This window comes from Borostomias antarcticus (assembly GCF_949987555.1).
Source record: "Borostomias antarcticus genome assembly, chromosome: 17".
In the NCBI taxonomy this organism is placed as follows: Eukaryota; Metazoa; Chordata; class Actinopteri; order Stomiiformes; family Stomiidae; genus Borostomias; species Borostomias antarcticus.
The window spans coordinates 5046398-5070048 of record NC_140250.1 but is presented as its reverse complement, the minus strand read 5'-3'; the positions used below and the strand labels follow the sequence as shown (position 1 = coordinate 5070048).

The 23651-nt window shown below is 47.2% G+C and overlaps 1 protein-coding gene across 1 annotated transcript; it reads right to left on the bottom strand.

Annotated features, from left to right (window-relative positions):
- Positions 1–654: 654 nt before the first annotated feature.
- dtx4a (deltex 4, E3 ubiquitin ligase a) lies at positions 655–18508 on the bottom strand (the record flags this gene model as incomplete). The annotated part of the gene is made up of 8 exons (XM_084451691.1): positions 655–885; positions 1497–1586; positions 2102–2422; positions 2590–2651; positions 2944–3105; positions 4246–4307; positions 10754–11873; positions 18301–18508. The coding sequence occupies 8 exons, from the start codon at positions 18506–18508 to the stop codon at positions 655–657; spliced, it is 2256 nt and encodes a 751-aa protein (XP_084307817.1).
- Positions 18509–23651: the final 5143 nt, after the last annotated feature.

Here is a 23651-nt window from a genome sequence, read left to right as displayed (position 1 = left end):
TAGGGTTAAGGTTCATTCATAAGACTGTTTCTCTCTCTTCTGCCCAGCAGCAAATCAACCAACCAGCTCAAAGTTGTTACATTCTTGACATCAGGCTAGCCATAGAACTCTCACAGTATAAAAGACAGCTTTTTGTCCAAACACTAAATTGTATGTGCACAGTGGTCTTAAATGTCTCACTGAATGACACCATTACTGTAACAGAAAAAAAACGACAATTATCCTGTCTATTGTAAAATTGACCCATGCAACCAAGTCATAGCCCGCCTGTCCAGATAGAAGGATACTAACGTACTCCTCTATAAACACTCCTGGAAACATCATAGTCTGTCAATCTATTTAGTCGATATTTGTCCTTTTCACAGCTGGCTTGTCTTCACCGTTTCATCCAGTTCTTATATTCAGTTATTTCCCGCTGTGTGTGTTTCTCTAAGTTAATTGTTCTGTAGCGGTTCATGTCACAGTTTGACACGCTGTTCCATTTTGTATTCATCATCCATTTTTACATCTTTTTTATGTGTTTTTTTACTTCTAATGCCTGTACCTGCCTGAACTGTAACTGTGTCTCAGTTGCGCAGTCTTTCAGCATGTTAAGTTCATGGGCAGACTGCTCCAGTGCGTCTCCGGCTCCTGGCGCTTCCCTCCCGGCCCGGCTCAGTCTCTGGGCAGGCACTCCTCCTCGGTGATGCCCTGGGCCTTCAGCTCCTCCAGGGCGTTGTCCAGGTGGCCGGGGTCCGGGTAGCCGTGGCCCGTCAGGTTGGAGCCAAACTCCGTCTTGTGGTGCACCTCGTTCCAGATGACGGTGTCGGACTCGCCGGTGGTGCTGGACGTCCCCACGGAGAAGACCAGCCGGCGGTCCCACGCAACCAGCAACAGCCGCAACACCTGGAAATGGAGGGATGGTGAGGAGGAGGGGGGGAGAGGAGATGAAGGGATTGATGGGTAGAAAGACAGGAAGGGGTTGAGCATGGATGTATTAAAACAACTGGCTGCAGCATTAAAACATGGCCACCCATTAACTCCAGTGGAAGTTGCTCAGCGCATGAGGCAAATTGAACACGTTTTCACTTCCTGTCGACCACTGCACACGTGCGGTAGTGTTTTTCTTGGCCCCACCTATCCCTCTTTCCCATAGACCAGTGCAGTGCTGCCATAGACATGGGGACAGAAACAGTTGTAAACTCTGGCTCATTGTGGCTTCTAAAGAAATATGGACCCGATGATTTAAAACTTGATAATTCAAAGAGTCGTTTTTGACTTTGAGTGATACCCAGAAATTTGTTACTTTCTTTCCCCAGCCGTTTCATTCCCATGTATGTCTATGGGAATTCAGTATCTTTGCCCCCAAATGCATTACGTGACTTGCAATACCGAGCTTGGCCACTGCACTCAAATGGCCTCACAGCCCAGAGCCCCCCCCTTCCCGCGCAGGTAGCGACACACTCCTATTGGCTCGTTCATAGCCTATCAGGGCGGAAAGTCAGTGCGTTGTTTACCTTGCGTCCCTTCTCGCTGTCCGGGAGGTAGCAGTGTCTGGGAAAGCCCCGCGCTGTGAACGGCTTCCCTGGGTTCGGGTGCTCCGGGCCCTGGGATGGGAACAGAGTCCAACAGTCAACAGTTTGGTCAGATGGCTCACAGCCGTCGTAACATTCGCCGGTTTACTCTCATTTACAAGACCCTTCTCCACCCATCACCTCCCTACCTGGGCCAACTGCTACACCCAACGCCTGTCAACACCCTGTCCTCACTTCATATCCAACTAAAATTCCCCAAAACCAATACCTCCCTCGGTCTGGCATCATTCCCGTCCGCTGCTACCTCCGACTGGAATCGTCTGCAAAAACCCCTATAACTGGACAAACTCATCCCCATTTCTGCCTTCAAAGATGCCATCTCAGACTGAAACTGTTTTTCCTCCATGTAAAGTCCCCCATAACATGTGTCTTTTCTCTATATCTCCATTACTCACTGTTGTTTGCTTGTTTGCGTCTTACTAGTGTGCTTATGTTTAGTTGTTGTTATCATTGCATTCTAGCTGCTGTACTTCCTGCTTCCCCGGAAGGCGTCAGGGCGTTATAATAGTGTGTGAACGCGGCCGTACCTGGATGCCAGGCGGGATGTTGTAGATGATGCGGATGGTCTTGCAGTCGGGGTGACCGGGCAGCGAGTGCGGGATCACGTGGTACTCCATCTTGCCGGGCGGCTGGTTGCCCGTCTTGACCCCGTAGATGGTCTTGCAGGTGGGGCACTGCAGGCTGCCGTCCTTGTTGCCGTTGTTGTACATGGCCACTAGGCACTGTAGGTGGTACTGGTGCCCGCACTGCGCCAGGCGGCCCACCGACTCCGCCCGCGAGACGCCGCCCACGCCGGGGCCCTTGTACCCCGACGGACCCGCCAGGGCCTCCATGCAGATGGTGCAGTCCTGAGAGGAAGGAGGGGGCAGTGAGTGGAGGCTGCAGGTAGAGGGGGGGGTCAGGAGGAGGGGCCTGGGGGGTCAGGAGGAGGGGCCAGGGAGGTGAGGAGGAGGGGCCAGGGAGGTCAGGAGGAGGGGCCTGGGAGGAGAGGATCTGAGGGAGCAGCAGGACTCACCTCCTCTGGGGGGTTACGGACCTTCTGTAGATACCTCTTCACCACCTCTTCTGGGGTCTTGCCTGGGGGGGAGAGAGAGAAAGAAAGAAAGAAAGAAAGAAAGAAAGAAAGAAAGAAAGAAAGAAAGAAAGAAAGAAAGAAAGAAAGAAAGAAAGAAAGAAAGAAAGAAAGAAAGAAAGAAAGAGAGAAAGAGAGAAAGACAAAAAGAAAAAAAGAGAGAAAGAGAAAGAGAGAGGAGGAGTGTTAATGAAAGAATCATCATGACGACCTACATTGAGTGTACCAACTGTGCTTTTGTGCATGTTTTTGTGTGCATGCGTGCGTGTGTGCGTGTGTGTGCATGCTTTTACACACCTTTGCGGGCCTGTTTCTTGGTGGTCTTGCGGCAGCAGTGACCCAGGCCCGGTACAGGCTTGATGTCGCTCTTGCTGACAGGAGGGGGGTGGAGCACCAGCTTGGGAGGTCGGGTCAGACACACAGGAAGTCCCGCTGCACTCATCAAGATCCCTGTAATGCCTGCAGACGGCCAGCAGAGGGGGCAGTGAGACAATGTTTCCTATCAATCATTTGGGAATAATTACCGGTAGGAGCATGGTTAGACACCTGCAGACACCTTCATTCACTGATCTTCTGTCATTTGACTAGATGGGAAGGCTAAGCAACAACAATATTGGCCATTATTGTGAGCTAGGGCTGTCAACTGAGCTCAGAAATTATAATTAACTCTTTATATTTCTATTAAAATTTTTCAGAAAATCGAATATGTTCAATTATTGGGTATTATATAATTTTGCATAAAATAACACAATGGAACCACTAACAACAAGAGGGCGCTCGCCACCTATTGTGAAGAACAAGCACCAATGGAACTTTGATGTCGCTCAGTATTCACAGGATTCAAGTATTCAACTAACGTTAATACCCAGTCAACATGGGTGACATTTGGTGCAAACAGGGTCCTTTTATCAGGTCTATATCCTAGCCAACTGAAAACAAAACAAGAGGAATAGCCTATAGTGCTGGTCCACTTGATCGTATTCAGTGCTTGTTTACAATGTTGCCTGCCAGCTGCCACGAAGGTATTTCCTAGCCAGATAGATAGATAGATAGATAGATAGATAGATAGATAGATAGATAGATAGATAGATAGATAGATAGATAGATAGATAGATAGATAGATAGATAGATAGATAGATAGATAGATAGATAGATAGATAGATAGATAGATAGATAGATAGATAGATAGATACTGTGTAGACTATAGCTTTGCTGATTTTGGGCCATGTTGACAAGATTGAATACTAACGTAATGGGTTTTGGCATGATTAGAAGGTGGGCGGGTGAAGTTCGAGTATTTATTTGACAGCCCTATTGTGAGCTAGGTTTTTAGCCAATGCTGTAAATATTTAGATGCCAGGTAGTCTGACTCACAGGATGTAGATTTTTGAAGCCTGTCATTCGGGAGAAATAGCCGGTTTATAAAATATCAGATTTAATCTCCCGATGCTACTGTGTAAGACTTAGTATACTCAGCAATGTCCTATGGTCTTAGTATACTCGGCAATGTCCAGTAGCTATGGTCATATTAGACTCAGTAATATCCAGTAGCTATCGGTCTTAGTAGACTCAGTAATGTCCAGTTGTTATCAGTCTGACCTGCCAATGCTGGGTGGACAGGGCTGGATCCATTCAGGTTCTTCACTGGAACTGTTGGCACTCTGAAACACAACACCAACACTTGGGTTAAACCACTGAACACACACACGCACACACACACACACCTCAATGTTCAAAAATATAACACACACTTAGCTGAAACATCACAAACAAGCACACAACACCTATAGGTGAACTGCAGGTGGAAAAAGCACAGCTGTTGTGATGTCAGCGGTATCATGGGTCATCCAGGTCAGCAGGTCAAAGAGCTCATGCAGAATAAGTGGTACATGGACCAGATTTAGAACAGCGGTTTGAGTTGTGGTCAACGGGAGACTGTCAACAAGCCTGTCTGGGCTTTAACAACGAACCAGGAAGTGCCACAGTTCCAAGGTCACCACAACTAACCACCCAATCAGAGGCTGGTTTAAAATGAGCTCATCGTGGTACGGTAGGTGTTTAGAGTGTTGTCTCTGCACCAGGATATTCACAAATACAGTTGGTCAGCAGTTGGTTTGTTAGCAATGTTGGTCATTTATTGATCAATATGAGGTCAATTGAAACTTATCAAAATGCCTTCCCATTGAAAAGCTCACCAATTCGATAAATATAATGATAAGAAACCAAAATGGACACCAAGTCGTATGTTTCTAAGAGTCATCCAGCAGGAATGTATGTCCTACATTTCCCTCTCCACTAAACCAGACTCACATCACACCACCTGCCAGCAAAACAACAACAGGGATGTTGCTGCCTGTTGCCGTCAACATCTTTACTATTCTACACTGTTATGAACTATTATATACTATTATATATTCTACACTATCATATACTATTATAGATTCTACATCATGTTATGAACATTTTCTATGGAACTAAATCTTAGCCCATTTGACATCAACAATGGCTGAAGTTGTAACCTGCATCTGTAGCCGGTGACGCTGTACTGTGGTGGAGCCTACGTTATTCTACTGCTCCCACGGTTTGACCAGGCACATTCTAAGATGCCATCTGCATTCACCGCGTTACAGGAAAAAAAAACATGAAGTTAAAATTGGCATTGAATGCATAAAATCAAATGGATAAAATCAAATGTATGTTATTGTCCAGAATGTAAGATCAAGAAGATAAGATCTGGTCAAAATAGGTTGGGAAAATCTGCTTCACTGTTCTTGCGTAACAAATCTTCAAAGTGCCTTGAAATTGGATGCACTGGTTCCTCAAGGGAAATTCAAAGGGTTGATTAGAGACGTTGTGCTTTCTTTAAGTGTGTTGTAATTTTGTACATTTGTATTCATATTTGTATTGCATGGTGTCTAAGCAATACTCCCCCCAAAAAGAGACCAGTGTCTCAAAGGGACTCCCGGCATAAATAAAGGTTAAATAGAATAAAAGTCCCATCAGGAAGTGTACTCACGCTCTGCCTGCTTTAATGATAGTCATCTCTCTGAGCGGAGAGAAGCAGCTACTACCTCAGATCAGAGCTGGTATCTCCTCCACCTCAGATCAGAGCTGGTATCTCCTCCACCTCAGAGGAGAGCTGGTATATCCTCCACCACAGAGGGGAGCTGGTATCTCCACCACCTCAGATCAGAGCTGGTATCTCCTTCACCTCAGAGGAGAGCTGGTATCTCATCCACTTTCTGCTATCGTTTCTCCGTATTCTACCTCCACTCCTTTCTCAATCCATCATTTCACCCCCATTCAAATCACAGACGGCATCCTTGTGGAGCGTACGGTATATCCTTGAGCTGGGCAGTGCAGTTACCTACATATCTCCCTCCCTCTGTGTCAGCTGGCTGTGTGAGCTTCTCCTGTCTTTCCTCCAGCCTCTTAAGGCTAATCCACCTGTTTACTAGCCCCTGGAGGCCGGTACCACGTCACAGCCAGGATTACCTGCCTTTACAGGGGCCGGCCGCCAGAAGGCTGACAGACACTGGAATTACAGCCTTAATGCCACCAGCATGTCACCCATGTACAGTAGGAGTTTTAGTCAGACCACTGAGGTGCAGTATTTGGTGAAAGTGCAAAGTCTAACTCGATGAGAATACTGGGTCTTGTTTGAGACAGTTAAGCTAGGCTGGGGGTCGCCATTGGGAATTCAGCATGAGTGAAGACGATTGGTCAGGTGGAGTAGGGAGATTTCCGACAGTCCTCGAGAGATACATGCTTTATTCTATGCTAGCATATCAAATAAAAAGAGTACATGTGCACCATCAGGCTTACAGCTTGTATGTCCTGACTGTCTGTGGCTCCTCTGTAAGGTGCTGTCTACAGTAATGAAAGCGAGACTAAATTAGTTTGTGGACCTTCTATGCTGTTCAACTTGTGTAATCACTCACCCTCTCCATGCAGTGGAGGCCACCCTGCTGGAAACCTCCCCGCCCAAAACACACACACGCGCACACACACACCTTTACTAACGTAAACAGGAAGGGCTGTGACTGAGTGTTCTCGAACCAGCTGTCAACGCTGACTGCATGAATGAGACAGCACCTTGGGAACTCTAACACTGGATCTAAACATACGAAGTGTTGAGTGTCTGGTGCTGGGATCAGATACCAGTTACCAAATTAAATACCAGTTACCATATTAGATACCAGTTACCAGATCAGATACCAGTCACCATATTAGATACCAGTTACCAGATCAGATACCAGATCAGGTGTGTGGGCATCACTGTGCAGGGTTGTGTGACGCGTAGTGCAGTAGATATGGGGTAGTAGTGTCTGTAGTTAGTGCATGCTGCATGCCGCTTCTGCTTGCTACTCTGCTTTCAGCTACCGCCGCTGGCTAGCCCTCCTCACTGAGGGTGAAAAGAGGAGCCGAGTGCGTCAGTCTCCTTCTGCTGGTACAAAGCCACTCCACCGCCAAGACTCCTACAGTGCCTCCACGCAGCCACACATGGTAACTGGGTACCTCGCGGTCCCAGGCAAAACTGTAGGGGATCTCGGAGCAACAGAACCTCAGATCGAAGAGGAACAATGCGGATTTCATCCTGGTCGTGGAACCACCGACCAGCTCTTCACTCTCGGAAGGATCTTGGAGGAGGCTTCGGAGTTTGCCCAACCTGTCTACATGTGTTTTGTGGACTTGGAGAAGGCTTACGACCGGGTCCCTTGGGAGGTCTTGTGGAGGGTTATGCGGGAGTATGGGGTGAGGGGGTCCCTACTTAGGGCCATCCAATCCCTGTACACCCAGAGCGAGAGCTGTGTCCGTGTCCTCGGCAGTAAGTCGTCTTCCTTTCCGGTAAGGGTTGGCCTCCGCCAGGGCTGCGCATTGTCACCAATCCTGTTTGTGATTTTCATGGACATCGAGGCGTAGCCGTGGAGAGGTGGGTTTGCAGTTCGGTGAGCTGGGGATCGCGTCGCTTCTATTTGCAGATGTGGTCCTGATGGCATCATCTGCCTGCAACCTCCAGCACTCTCTAGATAGGTTCGCAACTGAGTGTGAAGCGGCTGGGATGAGAATCAGCACTTCTAAATCTGATCTGGTCTCCCTGAGAGATCGGGTGAGAAGTTCAGTCATCCGGGAGAGACTCGGAGTAGAGCCGCTGCTCCTTTGTGTCGAAAGGAGCCAGTTGAGGTGGTTCAGGCATCTAGTGAGGATGCCTCCTGGGCGCCTCCCTAGGGAGGTGTTCCAGGCGTGTCCGGCTGGGAGGAGGCCGCGGGGTAGACCCAGGACTAGGTGGCGGGACTACATCTCCGCACTGGCCTGTGATCTGCCGTGTAAATGTAGCCTACAGCAGCGCTTCACACAGTAACCTCTGCTGCTGATCTCAGTAGCTGGTTGTGGTTCAGGCGAGGGGGATCGACAAAACTGTTATACAGTCCACTTATGAAAAATACATGCTGATACATTTGACACAAACGAAACACAAACATTTACCTAGTGTGACCAAGTTCCATCTATCGGAGGCTGCACTCACATTAGACAGACTGGCACAGATGCCCTCAAAGATATTTCACAACACACTGCCTTCGTTAAAAAGTCAGAGCTGCATGAATGAATCTTATTTGTTCTAGGAATAAAACGACCTCACTGACGGCAGCAGAGCGACAGCACAGCCAGGCTGGTCCCTCGACTGACAACAGCGCCCTCTAGCCACTAGAGGAGTTCACTACAGCATCATGCTCGCTTTTCTCACAACAAGGTAGTACTTTATCAATCTCTGAGGGGAAATTTCTAAATTACACATCACCTCACACTTCACCATCTTGATGTTGACACATTACCTTAATGTGGCAACTCGGGAGCAAAAAAACCTGTACAACCCCAGTGCCTGTTTTCAATTTGATGCGGGGGGGGGTAATTTATCCAACCGCAGCCCGGGGTGAGCCCGCGAGCAACCTCGTAAGCAGGCAGTAGATCGGAGAGGATCACACAGGGGACAGCTCTTTGGTGATTGCTCCCAGGAGCATAGCTGCGGGTGAGCCCAAGCCCACTCACACTCCCCTCAGGCCCACCCACAGCCAATCAGGAAGCTTTATTTTGCATACATAATATTAACAAGAAGCAAAATTATGTCAAAGTTTGATGTTTTTTTGTAGGCGATCAATACATAAACAGAAATGTTCCTGTTTTAACCCAATCGGCAGAAAATCTAGTCAAGTAACCTTGGAGTAAAATTTCCAGCTGTCATTACCAGAGAGCTGAGACCCCTCCTCTGATTGGATCGGCAGGTTCCGCTGCCGCGTCACAGCGTTTTTGACTTCCTTCGCTGCTTCTTAGGCTAGCTAGTTTACTGTACTAAAGCAGTGTTTGCAAAATGGCAAAACAAACTATTTGTTTACATTGAAGGGACAAAGCAAAGCATCCACTGTGAGGGACTACTCTGATTCAAGAACTTGTATAATGACATGTTGACCAGGGAGATGATGGAGCTATAGTCATTTTCAAACAGACTCATAATAATGGCATAATTACAGGACCTCTAGGGTCTTTATCCAACCACACAGCACACACAAGTATACATACACGTGAGCGGCGACACAGCGCAAATCAAACACACTTGCAACTTCAGGCTGCCTCTGCATTTTCCCATCAAAGCAATCCTCTTCAAGGGGCAGCCAGGAGCAGTGGGCAGCCATCGTTCATGGCACCTGGGGACCAAGTCCAAGTGCTCAGTCCATGTCGTGGTCAGAGGACTGAAGAGCAATCTGTTCTTCTGCATGTTTTTTCATATCAGGTTCTGCCTCTCTCTCAGCCTCTCCTCTCAGCCTCTCTCCCTATCCCAGCCTCTCTCTCAGCCTCTATCCCAGCCTCTATCCATATCCCAGCCTCTATCCCTCTCCCTGCATTGTTCCACAAATGGGAACCAGGCCTTTACTGTGCCCACAATGGTTGCCGTGGAGATACATACACACACACACACACACACACACACACACACACACACACACACACACACACACACCACACATACATACACAGAAGGAATTGGGGGCAGTGGGCCTCTAGGAATGGGGAAAAGCCTGGGAACTGGGTGTGGGTATGTTGAGGTATTGGGGGGGGGGGCTGTGCATAAAGGGGCTACACAGCTCCCCCCCCCCCCCGCCAAACACTCCACCCCACCCTCTTCTCTCTCTAACCGGGTGCAAAAAAAAAAAAAATGACATGAAAATGCAGGCCGTTTGATATGAACGTGATGTTTGATATGAACGTGACGTGACGTTGTTTTCACATGGAAATTAACAGGCGGGTAGAATTTGTCGTAAAGATTAAAGGATTATCAACACTGACGAGTGTTTATGTCAGACATTCCGCTGCGATTATAGTGGCCGTGACTCCAAACTGCTGAAGCGCTTCAGATGAAATATGAAATTCTTGTCTATCCTGCTTATAATGCTGCCTGGTTTTGAGATGAGAGACGACATGAGATGAGAGACTACAGTCCATATGTTTGGCGGAGTCACACAGGCAAGATGCGGGGATGGTAAATTGCATGCAGACAGATTTTCTCTCCCACAAATCCTCAGAGGGAAACCTCTCTCTCTTCGTCAACACCTACACAATGTCCAATTAAACAAATCCAATACTCTGAATTTCCATTCTGCACCAGCAGTTCATCGCCTCACACAAGTACGTTCTCCGTCGTGTTCAAGGTGCAGTGTGCGGTTTGGCTCAGACGCACTTTTTGTTATAAAAAAGAAAAAAATTAACACTTTGTTATATTTTTTGCAATTCTCATTAAATCCTAACAGCAATCAATAAATAAAGTGCTCTGACACTAAAATGACATGCATCCGTAATCTGTGAAAGTCACAGGACTGTCCAAACATTTTAAGTTGCCAACTTGAAATGATTGTCAACCTACCTACCCGCCTAGCGAGTGTCATTTGTTTTTTCCCCAGTTTGGAGGAGTGGCTTTGGAGGGAGGCCTGAAGGGAGGGGCGGGGATTTTGTCAGTTGCCTTCTTCCAAAATCCAAACATTTTCCTAAGTCTAACAGGAAATCCCAAACCGCATACTGCACCTTTAAGACTCCCGGCAGCTGTTGTTGTACTCACCCGGAGGCGATGAGGGCGCGCGACTGGGCCATAGCGATGCGCTGCAGGGCGGGGCGGCTCAGCCCGGCCAGGCTGGCGCGGGGCGGGAGGGGGGCGGCGCAGGCGGCGGCGGCCGTGGAGGACACGGGGCCCAGGACACGCGCGGAGGGCGAGGGCGTACAGGAGGAGGCGACGGTGGAGATGAGGGCCGGGGGCGGGGCGGGCAGCGCCGCCGATGGCGGGGGGGCAGAGGAGGAGGAGGAGGAGGCGGAGAGAGAGGCTGAGGAGGGGTGGGGAGGGGAGGCGGCGCGGGAGGCCACGGCGGAGGGGGGAGGCGGGGGCGGGGGGAGGGGCGGGGGAGGGGGGCGGGCGGAGCTTAGGGAGAGGGCTGCGGTGGCCGAACCCAGGAGGGAGAGGGAGTGGGCGAAGCCGCCGCCCCCGACGCCGCCCCCGCTAGCCCCACCCACGGACGTCCTGTGAGGGGAGAGGGACCTGGACAGGGTTGGCAGGCGGGGGAGGGTCAACGAATAGGACCCGCCCATGGCGGAGTAGCCCCCGAACTTGGGGCTAGGCGGCTTGTTCTGCGGCGGCCTCCTCCCGAGCGTGTGAGCCGTCGACATGGCGCCCGCCTTGACGCTCAGGACCAGCATGCACTGCTGGCACGCGCACGGCTGTCCCAAAGACGTGATGGCGGAGGCCGGCAGGGCGCCGCTGGGGTAGGCGCTGCCGTTCCCGGTCCCGCCCCCGCCAACCCCCATCGCCATGCCGCCGCCGCCCACCCCGGAGACGCCCACGCCCAGCAGCCCCCCGGGGCCGCCGGCGCCCCAGGCGTGAGGGTGGGACTTGGGCAGGGGCCCGGACACCAGCGGGTACGCCAGGTCGGCGCGGCGCTGGATACGGCGGCAGCGCTGCGTCTGGCCGTTGATCTGCGTCATGCTCTGGAAGTCAATGAGGTAGCAGAAGCCCAGCGGCGCCAGGTCCAGCCAGGGCTGCTGGCGGTCACGCGCCGCCTGGATGGCGATGCCCACCTCCGTGTCGTAGGCCGTCCACGAGCCGGCGTCGTTCTCCCACTCCCACAGCCAGCCCTGGCCCGGGGCGGAGGCGGGGTCGTAGAAGCTGCGGCGCACCGGCCGGAGGGTACCTGGGGACACAGTGGAACGCCATGACTGACAGCACAAACACGCCCTCTTCAGGATGGCAGTGGAGTTACACAGCAATGGCAACAGTCCCAACTACTGCTGTTTATGCTGTCAGTATCATACAGTGCCATATTATCATGAATTGCTATAATGTCTGAAGAATAACATCTCGATATGTTACTTTTATCAAAAGGTACCATTATAAAAGCATTTCCTTCAAAGCAACCCCCCTGCCCTGGTGAATACCAACGTGGAACTAGCAAATCAGCTGAATACCTTCTACACACGATTTGAGAACAGCAGAGGTAATCAAGCTACCGCATTTGAGCTAGAGGCAGGCGAAAGAGAGGAGAGAGAAGTAGCCATCACTCTATCTGGTGTAAGAGAGGAGAGAGAGGTAGCCATCACTCTCTGAGCACAATGTGAGAAGGGTACTCCAGAAGGTAAACATCAGGAAGGCGACAGCTCCAGACGGTATCGCGGGGCATGTCCTCAAGACAGGTGCCAATCAACTAGCACCAGTGCTGTAGTACCTACATGCTTCAAGGAATCCATCATCATCCCTGTACCCCCAAAAAAACACAACCAGCCTCCCTAAATGATTACCATCAGGTAGAACCTACCTCTGTGATCATGAGCTGCTTTGAGAGGCTGATCAAGGACTACATGGGTAAGCACCTGCCCAGGACACTTGACCTCCTACAGTTTGCCTACCGATCAAATAGGTCAACAGAAGGCGCCCCGGCACACATTCTCCACTCTGCCCCATCTAGACAGAGGGATGGAAACCACGCCAGACTGCTGTTCACTACTATAGCTCAGCATTCAACACCATATCTCCCGCAGTCTCTTCACGAAGCTCAGAGACCTGCGAGTCCAAAACCCCCCGCTCAGGTGGATCCTCGACTTCCTGGCAGACCCCGGGTGGCGAGAGCAGGTAAACACTCCTCATCCTCCCTCAGCCTCAACACTGGAGCCCCCCAGGGCTGTGTCCTATCTCCGTTGCTGTACTCCCTGTACACGTATGACTGCGTAGCCACCTGTGATTCCAACTGCGTCGTCAAGTTCGCCGATGACACCGCTGATGTAGGCCTGATCTCCAACAATGATGAGAAGGTTTACCTGGAGGAGGTTGTGTGCCTCCGTGGAGTCAGAACAACAACCTCCACCTGAATGTCAGTTAGATGAAGGAGATTATTGTGGACTTTGGGAGGGAACAGGAGAGAAACTACAACCCCCCAATCATCAGGGGGACCCCTGTGGAGAGAGAGAACTTCCAAGTATCTCGGTGTCCAGAGCCCACATATATAAAGCTTGCGTAAGCACAAAATAATGCGTACGCCACTCCTGAGCAAACTTCGGAATTTATAAAAAACAAACTTGACAGGAGAATGGTAGAGAATGTGCTCACCTCCAAGCACACTGTGACCCATGCGTACGCACATTTCTGGCGAAATGAGAAACGCCGATCCTAATGGCAGAAAGGTGAAACCCGAGAAACGCTTTGAAATTGACACCATTGTGAATAATAAATATATCCGATATTGCAAAATAACCCCTCAAATATGTTGCTGTCCAACTGGGAATCATAATCAATTGGATCTGTCATCGCTAAACTATTGATTCATTTATTTATTCTAATAAATATTTACTGTATTTATTTATTCTCATAAATAATTCCTTTATTTATTTACTCTCATAAATAATTCCTTAATTTATTCATTCTCATAAATAATCATGTGGACAGCGTAGGCTATGTGCTCAAAGCAATCACTATAATTCAAATACTGTTGTGAATGGCCTTTATATTTACACTGCTATGTGAATTCCAATTTTGGTAGAGAAACAATCACTCTAGTCGTAGAGAAGCCCCTCTCACCGCAGGGAAAATGACAGTGCCAACATGCAGCCTAGCCTTCCACAACAAGAAATCTCTAAGTGTGTGAGCTGCCTGCTAAACACTAGACTAACATATTGCACATCCATTGCTGTACCGTTTTAGCACAAATTGCACCACTGCACACTCACTCAGGACCTAGCCAGTTTTGCTAGATGGCATTATTGCACTATTGTATATACTAGATTACACTAGTACATTATGCACTGTTGCACTGTAGTCCTTATGATAATATCTTGTGGACACAGGTCTTATGTAGGCCATATATCTACATCAGACCACTAGACAGCATTATAGCATTTTGCACTGTTGACCTGCTGACCACTAGCATTATAGCATTATCGCACTGCTGTACATAGTTTAAAAGCTACACTGTGGTTTAAAAGCTGCACTGTTTACCGTAACACTAAGGTCATGTATCTCTCTGTTACATATTATTAGTATTATTAGGGGTCAAGCACTGAAGGTGCATAGAACTCTATTGTAATTGTTGGTATTCTTATTATTTTCCTTGACGCCATCGAATAACTCTTGAAGTCCTCAACCAAAAATGCTGTAACTCGGCATGTCAGACCATGAGTAACTAATGATGAACTAATAACTAACTAACAAAGACTCACCATGATTCACCCATAGGTGGCGCTATAATAAGCAATTTAACATATATTGCTGCCATGTCCGCCCCAATTGACGAAAATGTATGAAACTTGGTAGACGTACGTCATTCCTCATGAGGAACAACTTGGCAATTTGGACCCATAATCTCCTCCGTGATTGATTTGGCTGCAGGTTGAAAATTTAGCAAAACATACAAAAAATAAACTCATAAACCATAAGTCCAATCGGTCTCAAATTTCATACGTATGTTTAGGGTGCATGTTATCCTATAGGATGTTCACGGCTAAAAGATCCGATCCAAGATGGCGGGGAGAAACTGGCATTTAAAAATGAAAAAAATATGTCAAAAAATTGGGATGCAAAGTTCAAATGTTTATAATTCTGTACAACAATAATCTACGGACATGAAACTCACTGTACACGAATATGGCCCCACCATGTTGCACCATGTCGAAGCATTTGCAGATTCGCCCATAGGTAGCGCTATAATGAGCAATTTAGCATACAATGCTTGCCTTTTCCACCCCATTGGATGAACATGTATGAAACTTGGTATACTTATGTCATTCCTCATGCGGAACAAACTTGCCATTTGCCATAGTCTCCGCCATGATGGATTTGGCTGCAGGTTGAAAATTTGGCAAAACCTACTAAAAGTTTATTCTCATAAACCGTAAGTCTGATCGGTCTGAAATTTCACACGTATGTTTAGGGTGCATGTCTCTAAGAAATCCAATCCAAGATGGCGGAGAAAGAGGCATTCAAAAATTTAAAAAATTGGGCCACAAAGTTCAAGTGCTTATACTTTTGTACAACAATAATCTAGGGACATTAAACTCACTGGACACGAAGAGGGCACTACCATGTTGCACCCTGTCGAAGCATTTGCAGGTTCGACCATAGGTGGTGCTCGGTCGATGAATCAAAATGCAAATTTCAAAGTGCTGGCATTTCCACACTGTTAGACAAAAATGTATGAAATTTGGTACACTTACATCATCCCTCATGTGGAACAAATTGCTGCTCGTTGCTGCATGCGCTCGTTGCAGTGTGGTCGTTGCAGCGTGGTCGCTTGAAGCTTGACCCCGTATAGCCGCTTGCGGCTTTAATTATTTGTAATTGTTTTATTATTATTATTATTATTATTATGGCTTATAACATATATTTCTTCTTTTCCTTTCCTCTACTTAGTGTTGCACAATCTGTTAGCTGACGAAAAAACATTTGACTGCTCATTGTATCTGTATGTGGTATGTGAAGAATAAACCTTGACTTGACTTCAAATACATGGAGTTGTCTGATGAAATGTCAGTGCTGAATGAGTGAAATGTTTGTTAGGCAGTAGACACAGCGTTCCTGTAGTGTTTGCGTTGGACAAGCAAATTACAACACCAACAAATTCAACACGTCTGTGTGCTGGCTAAGAATTTGGGCAAACAGGCAAACAGGTTGCCCCTGGTAACAGCACTCCCATGTTCTAGATTCTGATTGGTTGTTGGCCTTCTGGCTGTGTTTGCTTTCCCAGGGAGTCAGGGAACGATCTTTAATAAAGCCCATACCTCACTTAACACTTCATTTCAAAGTGAGAATGATAGATAGCAGATCCAAATTTCTTGTTCTAACAACTTTTGGGGATCATAAGTTGGCAGTAAGAATCTATCATTTTCTAGCCCAGTAATGATGAGTGAGTGCATGTCACTGGTCAGTGAAGTCTCACCCAGGAACCAGACCTATTCAGACTGACATTAATGACCTGTTGCACTTCAGACAGGCCTGTTCAGTGTGGTAATCTACATGTTATATGACTTGTGAATGACATGAGTTCCATAACTTGTACTACCTCAATTAAACCAGTCCAGACCACGGAATTCCCTGGGTTGGACCTGGGTACTTTTCTTAATAGGATTTTTTTTTTTTTTTTGCAATAATGGATAGTTCCTTCAGTCCCAGTTTCAGAGTAATGTGGCATGAATGACTGACTACATAGAGTTTTGAGTCCTTCACAAGTGGAAGTAGGCAGGCTACTATGCATTTAATCCCGCACATAGCCTACTTCTGAACTGATTTTTGTCATTCGGACAACTAGGAATTAATCTATTTATAAACCAAGTTAAGTAAATTGGTTAATAAGCAAACTTACTGAGACAATTTAGGGTTTAAACCGGGCTCCGGCTAAATGCTGCCAAGCCTGTCTACTACAGCTTGTTGTCTCATTTGACAGCTAGCGAGCGTTGCGTGTAAAAGGGGTCACGCCTCTCGATTCCGGCACACTGTCTAAAATCATACATTATGCCGGCTTTCTTCGGTTCAGTGTAAACAAACAAAGCTGGAAAACTGAGGGATCTTCAAAATGGCAATGTAGCGGAATCTCCGTATAAAAATGGCTATAGACATGCCAACACTGCCAGGGACATACAGCATTACAGAGTAACTCATTCACCAAAACTGAGCCCCCCCCCAAAAAAAAACTACCCCCTTTCTTCAATGACCTCAGACTTCTGCAATTCACCCCCCCCCCCCCCCCCCTGCTAACCAGCTTAGTTGGGAGTCTGGGACACAGACTGCACAAAAGCTTTTGTCAGCTGGAGTTGAGAGGAGTGTGGTGGTCCTCTTTGTCTGCCTTCCTTCACTTCTCTGTGTGAAGACTTGGCCTCTACCACGCCAACTTCCTCTGTCTGGACAGAGGACACCAAGACAATTAGCACTTGGCTCTAGTGAGACGCAAGTTAACGGGACGTTTTAAAGGGGAGTTTTGTACGAGTATACTGTATAACATGTAGTAGGAAGCACCCTATGTATTTAATTTGTATACTTAGTGTGACCCTATTCATTTCCTGATGTCTTATTGTTGAATCTAGGTGAACAGGCAGTTGCAAAGGCATAGACCAACTGACCAGGAATTCCAAACATATCTTGCACATCATAGCATGAAACCATGCTTAGATTTGTTATCTTGCACATCATAGCATGAAACCATGCTTAGATTGTTATCTTGCACATCATAGCATGAAACCATGCTTAGATTGTTATCTTGCACATCATAGCATGAAACCATGTTTAGATTTCTGTGTGCCCAATGCAGCTGGCAACGCAGGATACCTCTAGAATCAGTTCTCTATAAATACAAATGGGAAAGACTTGAATGGTCATGTTTGCATACTAATTCAAGGGCAATGTCCTCATAATTATTAAGAACTGGTTGGTGAACGTCGCCAACATATCAATGTCCATTCACACATTATGTGTAAAAATCTACCTGGCTAATTCTATTTCGCACCAATTGTGACAATAGGGAACAGATGATCTCAATGCGTTTTGGGTGCAGTCACACTTGTAGGCCTGGGCCTACTGTCCACTTGTGATCGGATCACCCAAGACGCATGTGTTTGTTTATTTAAACTTTATTTTACCAGGTTAGTCCCACAGAGATCAATGATCTCATTTACAAGGGAGACCTGACCAAATTAGCAGCATAACATGTTAATGCTAGATATTAACAGGACCAGAACACCTACCCTCTATCCAACCCCCCTCAATCCTACAGGGATCCTACTTTTGTATGCCACTCCCACGAGATAGATCAGATTCAGATTGGAGCAGCCATAAGCCCAGACAGTGAAGGGTCTATAAAACTGTCGTTCGTGTGATCAGCAAAAAGAACATGGTTTGTTTCAGATAATGAGGCCAACCGAATCAAAACAAGGCCTTGCGATATATAGGCTAGCCTAGTTACAAATAGGGCTCACACCCCCAGACAAGGCCACACAACAGCTTATTCACAGCTTCATATCTGGGGCTGTTAAAGATGTACTGGAAATAAAGAGGGCGATCTGGGCCATCGTCGACTTACTGCGGTTACGGCATATAGATAACCATTATATGTCAGTCAGTCAAAGTCAGTCATCGTGTCTTACCTGTGTCTTGACGGAACTGGTGCATGGAGTGCAGATCAATGATGTATGGCGAGAGCCGAGTATCCACCTGGCCGAGCACTACACTAGCACCCCGCGGGTCGCTCCGGATGACCGCCTCGATGTGATGAGACACGGCCGGGCTGTAGGGCCGCCAGCGCCCGTGTTCGTTCAGCCATTCCCAGACGACCACGGCCGACGCTAGTAACATCCTACTCCTGCAACACAAAACAGCCTAAATGCAATGCATGCACAAGGTAGCCTCGTCTGCAATAACAACAACACAAAAAATCAAATCGAATTTACGCGCAGCTCTCTAACTATAGGTCTGCATCCATCTTGGAGCATTTGCAAGCCCTGGATGTCTCATATTTTCGAGATGTTTTAATGACAGTGCAGCTGTGATGGTGACAATGTGTTGACCCTACCTTCCATGCCGATGAGGGCTACTGTAGGCAGCCTACTACAGCAATCACTCCTCTTTGTTAGAGCGAATCAAGTAGCCGACCGATTCTCCCCCCATAAAGCTAGACAGAAAACCGTGCAGGTTCGTTGCATTTTACTCCCAATGCAGATAAATGACGTCTACCGATATCTTGTCTGAGCACAATCAAGTTAGGGTGTGTGAAGATATAGTGTGGTGCTGTCTGTCGGTAAAGCTGGGCTGAAGGAGCCGCGTTACAAGTGACAGATCTAGGCTGTCTGATTTCTGTGAAGTTCTCAGCGCTGTTTTTAATTGATACAATATAACAGCCTGAACACACCACCCTCCACTCAGCCGCCGCAGAAACGCGCTACATTACAATGCATTGTATGTTCTATCGGTCTGAATAGCAAAGCAATAGAAATATTTACCAATGGAGGGCGATTTAGTTCGCATACAGTATCCCAATCAAAGCCAGCCGCTGAGGAGTGTTTCGGCTGGTTTAGCGATTATCCATAGTTCTGTGCGAATTATTTCTCGGTTCTGTAACGACGGTCCAACAAAAAATCATGAGATTTTTGTTACATAATTATTCTCTTATATTACCGGTATACAAGGCCTATTTCTCAATCTGCTGTATTTGTTTGAGATCTCAGAACGCGCAGTTGGGCCTGCACAGCCATGTCGTGCAATTGGCCCGCAGATGTGCTTGCTTGATAGGAGTGAATTGCTTTGAAATAACAGTCATGAATGCATCACTTCAAATAGCCTAATAATTTGGTGTGCCATCCCCGGCCGAAAAAAATGTTTGACAGAAAAAAAAGAAATATTTGCGTGAGTGCGTGGACATGCATATGACCACGCCCTGACAGAGCCAAGGAACCAATCAACTTGATGCAACCACAAGAATATTCCGCCCATGACCGGGGAGCGAAGAACGGAGCCCTGCTATCAGACAGATGTTGGATTTTTGTGGATTGATTAAAACCAATGCGTGTCTTCACATCACGGGCATTATCAATGGAGGTACAATCTCTCAACATCTATTTCACAAGCCCTTTATTTTTCAGTGTCCGCTAAAAAGGAATGGAGATGCCGGGGATTGAACCCGGGACCTCATACATGCGAAGCATGCGCTCTACCACTGAGCTACATCCCCATTGGTCGGCAAAATGGGTGCTCAGAAAGCTTACATTCATTATAGCCAGGGGATTGTACAATATGTCAGTTTGAGGTAGGCTATTCTACGCCTGTTGCTATGTACTGACAGGCCAAACACACACACACACGATGACCCTGATACAGGTACAGGGAGCAGTTTATAATAGAATTCAAAGTTTATTCGCCTAAGTGAGCTGTAAAAAATTCTTCCCTGACCCCTCTCAACAAGGCGATCGAACAAGCTCCAGGAGTATGTTTGTCTACCGGCTAAGAACATTTATAAAGCAATACATTACATTAAATTACATTTCAGAGTAAGAGAGGCTAAAAAAGCATCATAGGAGAGACATGGCAAATACTGGTGTGTGTTTGCTATGGCCCAGGCCTAAAGCCGGAAGTGGGCTGATGTATGTCTGTGTGTACGTGTGTGTTAAAGGGCAATGCTCGTTTTTGACAACCTGGACCTTATTTACGACATATTATAAGAAGTTTGACTCACCGAGATCACTTTGGTGTTGTTCGGAGGTCTGTAGAAGAAATGTAAAATCCAGCGCGAGCCAGTATATCCATGTAATGACGGTGATCGGGGCAACGGGAATGCAGTTTCTCAAAATCCATTTTCGGCCGCTAAACGGTTGTTTTCATCAATCAGATTGAATGAATCGACAGTTGCGATTCCTCAACGCGAGGCATTGTTGTTGTTTTCAAATACGGGGTCTTTAGCCTCTGTAATATGATCTTTACACGCCTTTCCCCACTTGCCCCAGCACGCATGCGCACAGGCCAGCGCGCAGACTGGCTATTCTCCGGCTCACATTCTCTGCGCTACGACCGGATTGTTGCTGACGAATGACGACGACAATATTCTCGGCACCAACAACGATCGTAGCGCAGAGAATGTGAGCCGGAGAATAGCCAGTCTGCGAGACTACAGAAATGTCATTTAAATTAAATAAGTCAACTGTGATTGTAGTACAAATCTGAAGTAGTCGAAATCGAGTTGAAGAGTTGACTTTAACAACGGGGCCACGAGATGGCAGCGTTGTTCTTGTATTGAAGAAGCATCAAGCATAATCCCTCACCCAAAGTGGCTAAACAATTTTGGTATTTTTGTCTTCCTACATGTCTGGTTTATATTTTGGTGTGATATCCCTACATATATAGTAGCTTATTGACTCTATAAACAAACCTTTCCCCATAAAAAAAACAGATTCTACTGCATTTATTACTTCTAGACAATATTTTTGGAAACCAATGGTCTTACAGTGAAAGTCTCCAATGTGTTAACTTTCACATACACTCAAGCATTGATATAAAGTTAGTTAACCTTTTGATGCACAAGCCATGCAAACCCCTTCTAATGCACATGTAGTGCAGGGGCCAATCCAGATTTCTGTACCACCTAAAGTGGCCAGACATTTGTGGTACCAGCATGTTAATAGGGTCAATATGAGAACATTAATTCATGATAAACTCCCCAGCCTTGTAGTTTGTCTTAAGTCATGTGGGTTTGGTAATCTAAACAGCAGTCTATATTCTCTTATTTACAATGGTAAAATAAACACCATTCTAGCTCATTTGGTTCAGAAGTTATAGCTGAAACCATTTTTGGGCAGTGGACATAATCTTAACAGTATGAACAATCCTTAGGAACCTGTCCAATGAACTCCATGGACAGCACACGAGTACATTTAAGAATGATTTATTCATACAAAAACATTGTCATGCCAATCCATTCCGTTTTCAATCTGTGAAAAAAAAAAGCATTAAAGATTTGACGGATAACGGATTTACCAGAATCCAGCTTCCATCTAGTATTTTATACACCCCGTTTCAGTGCATCATCAAAATTCCTTTGGTCACTTGGGAAAACCCGTATGTATGTAACAGTTGGGTGGCTGGCAGGTGGTTTCTTGATGGGTGGTGTCCTGGTGGGTGGTGCCCTGGTGGGTGGTGCCCTGGTGGGTGGTGCCCTGGTGGGTGGTGCCCTGGTGCTGGTGGTCTGGAGGGTAGTAGTAGTCTTTGGGGTGGTGGGTTTGATGGTGCCCGGTTTCATGGTAGGATGCCACATTATCTGGGATGTACCTATAATAAAGACAGTGAGTGAAGAAAATTTGATTCATGCAGAAAATGCCCCATGGTATTACGCTTGACATTGTGGGTAATGTAGTAGAAGATAAACTTACTCCTCCTTGGAAGCTCCGGTGGGTACACCATGTATCCCAGGCCTGGGGTGGCAGACTCAAACCTCCGCTCTGCAAACAGCAGGTACAGTCCAGAGAGAGGGTAGACGCACCGCACCAGCACCCTAGAAAGAAGATCGTTGTGAAGCAAAATGGTGGTCTGAACCAGGAGCAAGCTCATGGTGCACCCAACCACATGTGCACATATATAACCCAACCCAGGAGCTGGACTGATGAAGTACCAACCTGAAGGCAGGATTACTGGTGTTGGGTGGCTGCTTCACACGGCCGTGCTCTGGGGCGGCGATGATTTCATTCTCATAAGTCACATTCTGAGCGTTGACCTGGCATGAGTCCAATAGGAGAGTAGACAGTCACCACTTCCAATCAATGTCCAGTCTTTAAGTCTGAAGCCCCTAGTGCTCCCCCTGTCCATTCTACCCTCACACCCAACTGCAAAATACAGTGTCAAAATACTTGACACTTTTACCATGGTACTTTCACCCAACAGAGCCCCTCAGAACTAGGCTCTTGTAGCCTATTGAAAACATGGCAAAGTAGTCCTACCCTGACTGTGGTTCCACAGGTGTTCAGTCCAAACTGAAACATAACCCTGGAATCATCGGTCTCTACGGGCCGGCAGGTTGTCTTGCGGAGAGAGGTTCTCGTGCGTTCTGCTCCATGTATGGCTTTGGTCACATTGGTCACCACAGTCATCTCTCCACCAGTGGAACACACTGGCGGCAGATACAGACAAGATTGTGTCAATATAAGGACTCCCCACCCCGATGGTGTCAATACAAGGAGCCCCACCCACCCAGCAAAGACACAAAGAACTGGCAGCATTAGTGAAAATAAGTCTACCTATGAGTTCAGTCGTTTGGAAAAGGCAGCGTTTGGTCGAGGAACTTTTCACTTCTGAGGTCTTCGCATCTCTGATCAGGATCTCAAACATGGCAGAGAACTGCTTCAAACCAATGTCCTGTCAGACCAAACCAAACATTTCATTTATCAGTTTCCTTTCATACTGTACAATCGATTTACAAACTCTGGAAGGGTGTAGCATGGTCCAACTTCGAAACCATTACATTTTGGAGCAGAGCCGAATCACGGGTCGGGTCCACGGGCCGCCCAAACACAGCTGGACTGCCCCTTCACTTCCATTTTTTGTACTATGATTACACAAAAACTACCTACCGAACCAAAACTTTGTGGAAGGGTGCATCATGGGCCACCTTAGAACACATTACATTTTGGAACAGATCCAAGTCACGGGCCAGATCCACAAATGAAAACAAAACTTAGAACGCAGCCAGCTACCTGTGTGAGGGTGCTAGAGACAGGGCTTGGACTGGGGTGGGCAGGGGGAGAGCTCGGTATGCGCCGCATTTCCCCCTGCGACCCGAGGGGGGCGCCACAGAACCAACCAAATACAGCAACCCATTCACCTCCCAATCATTTTTACCTCCACCCAAGTGAATCACGAGCTGCCCAAACATGGCCCAGACAGCCATTCACACCCATTAATTTTTTGTACTAGGATTACACAAACTACGAGAATGCTCTTCATGAAACCCGTGGAGGGG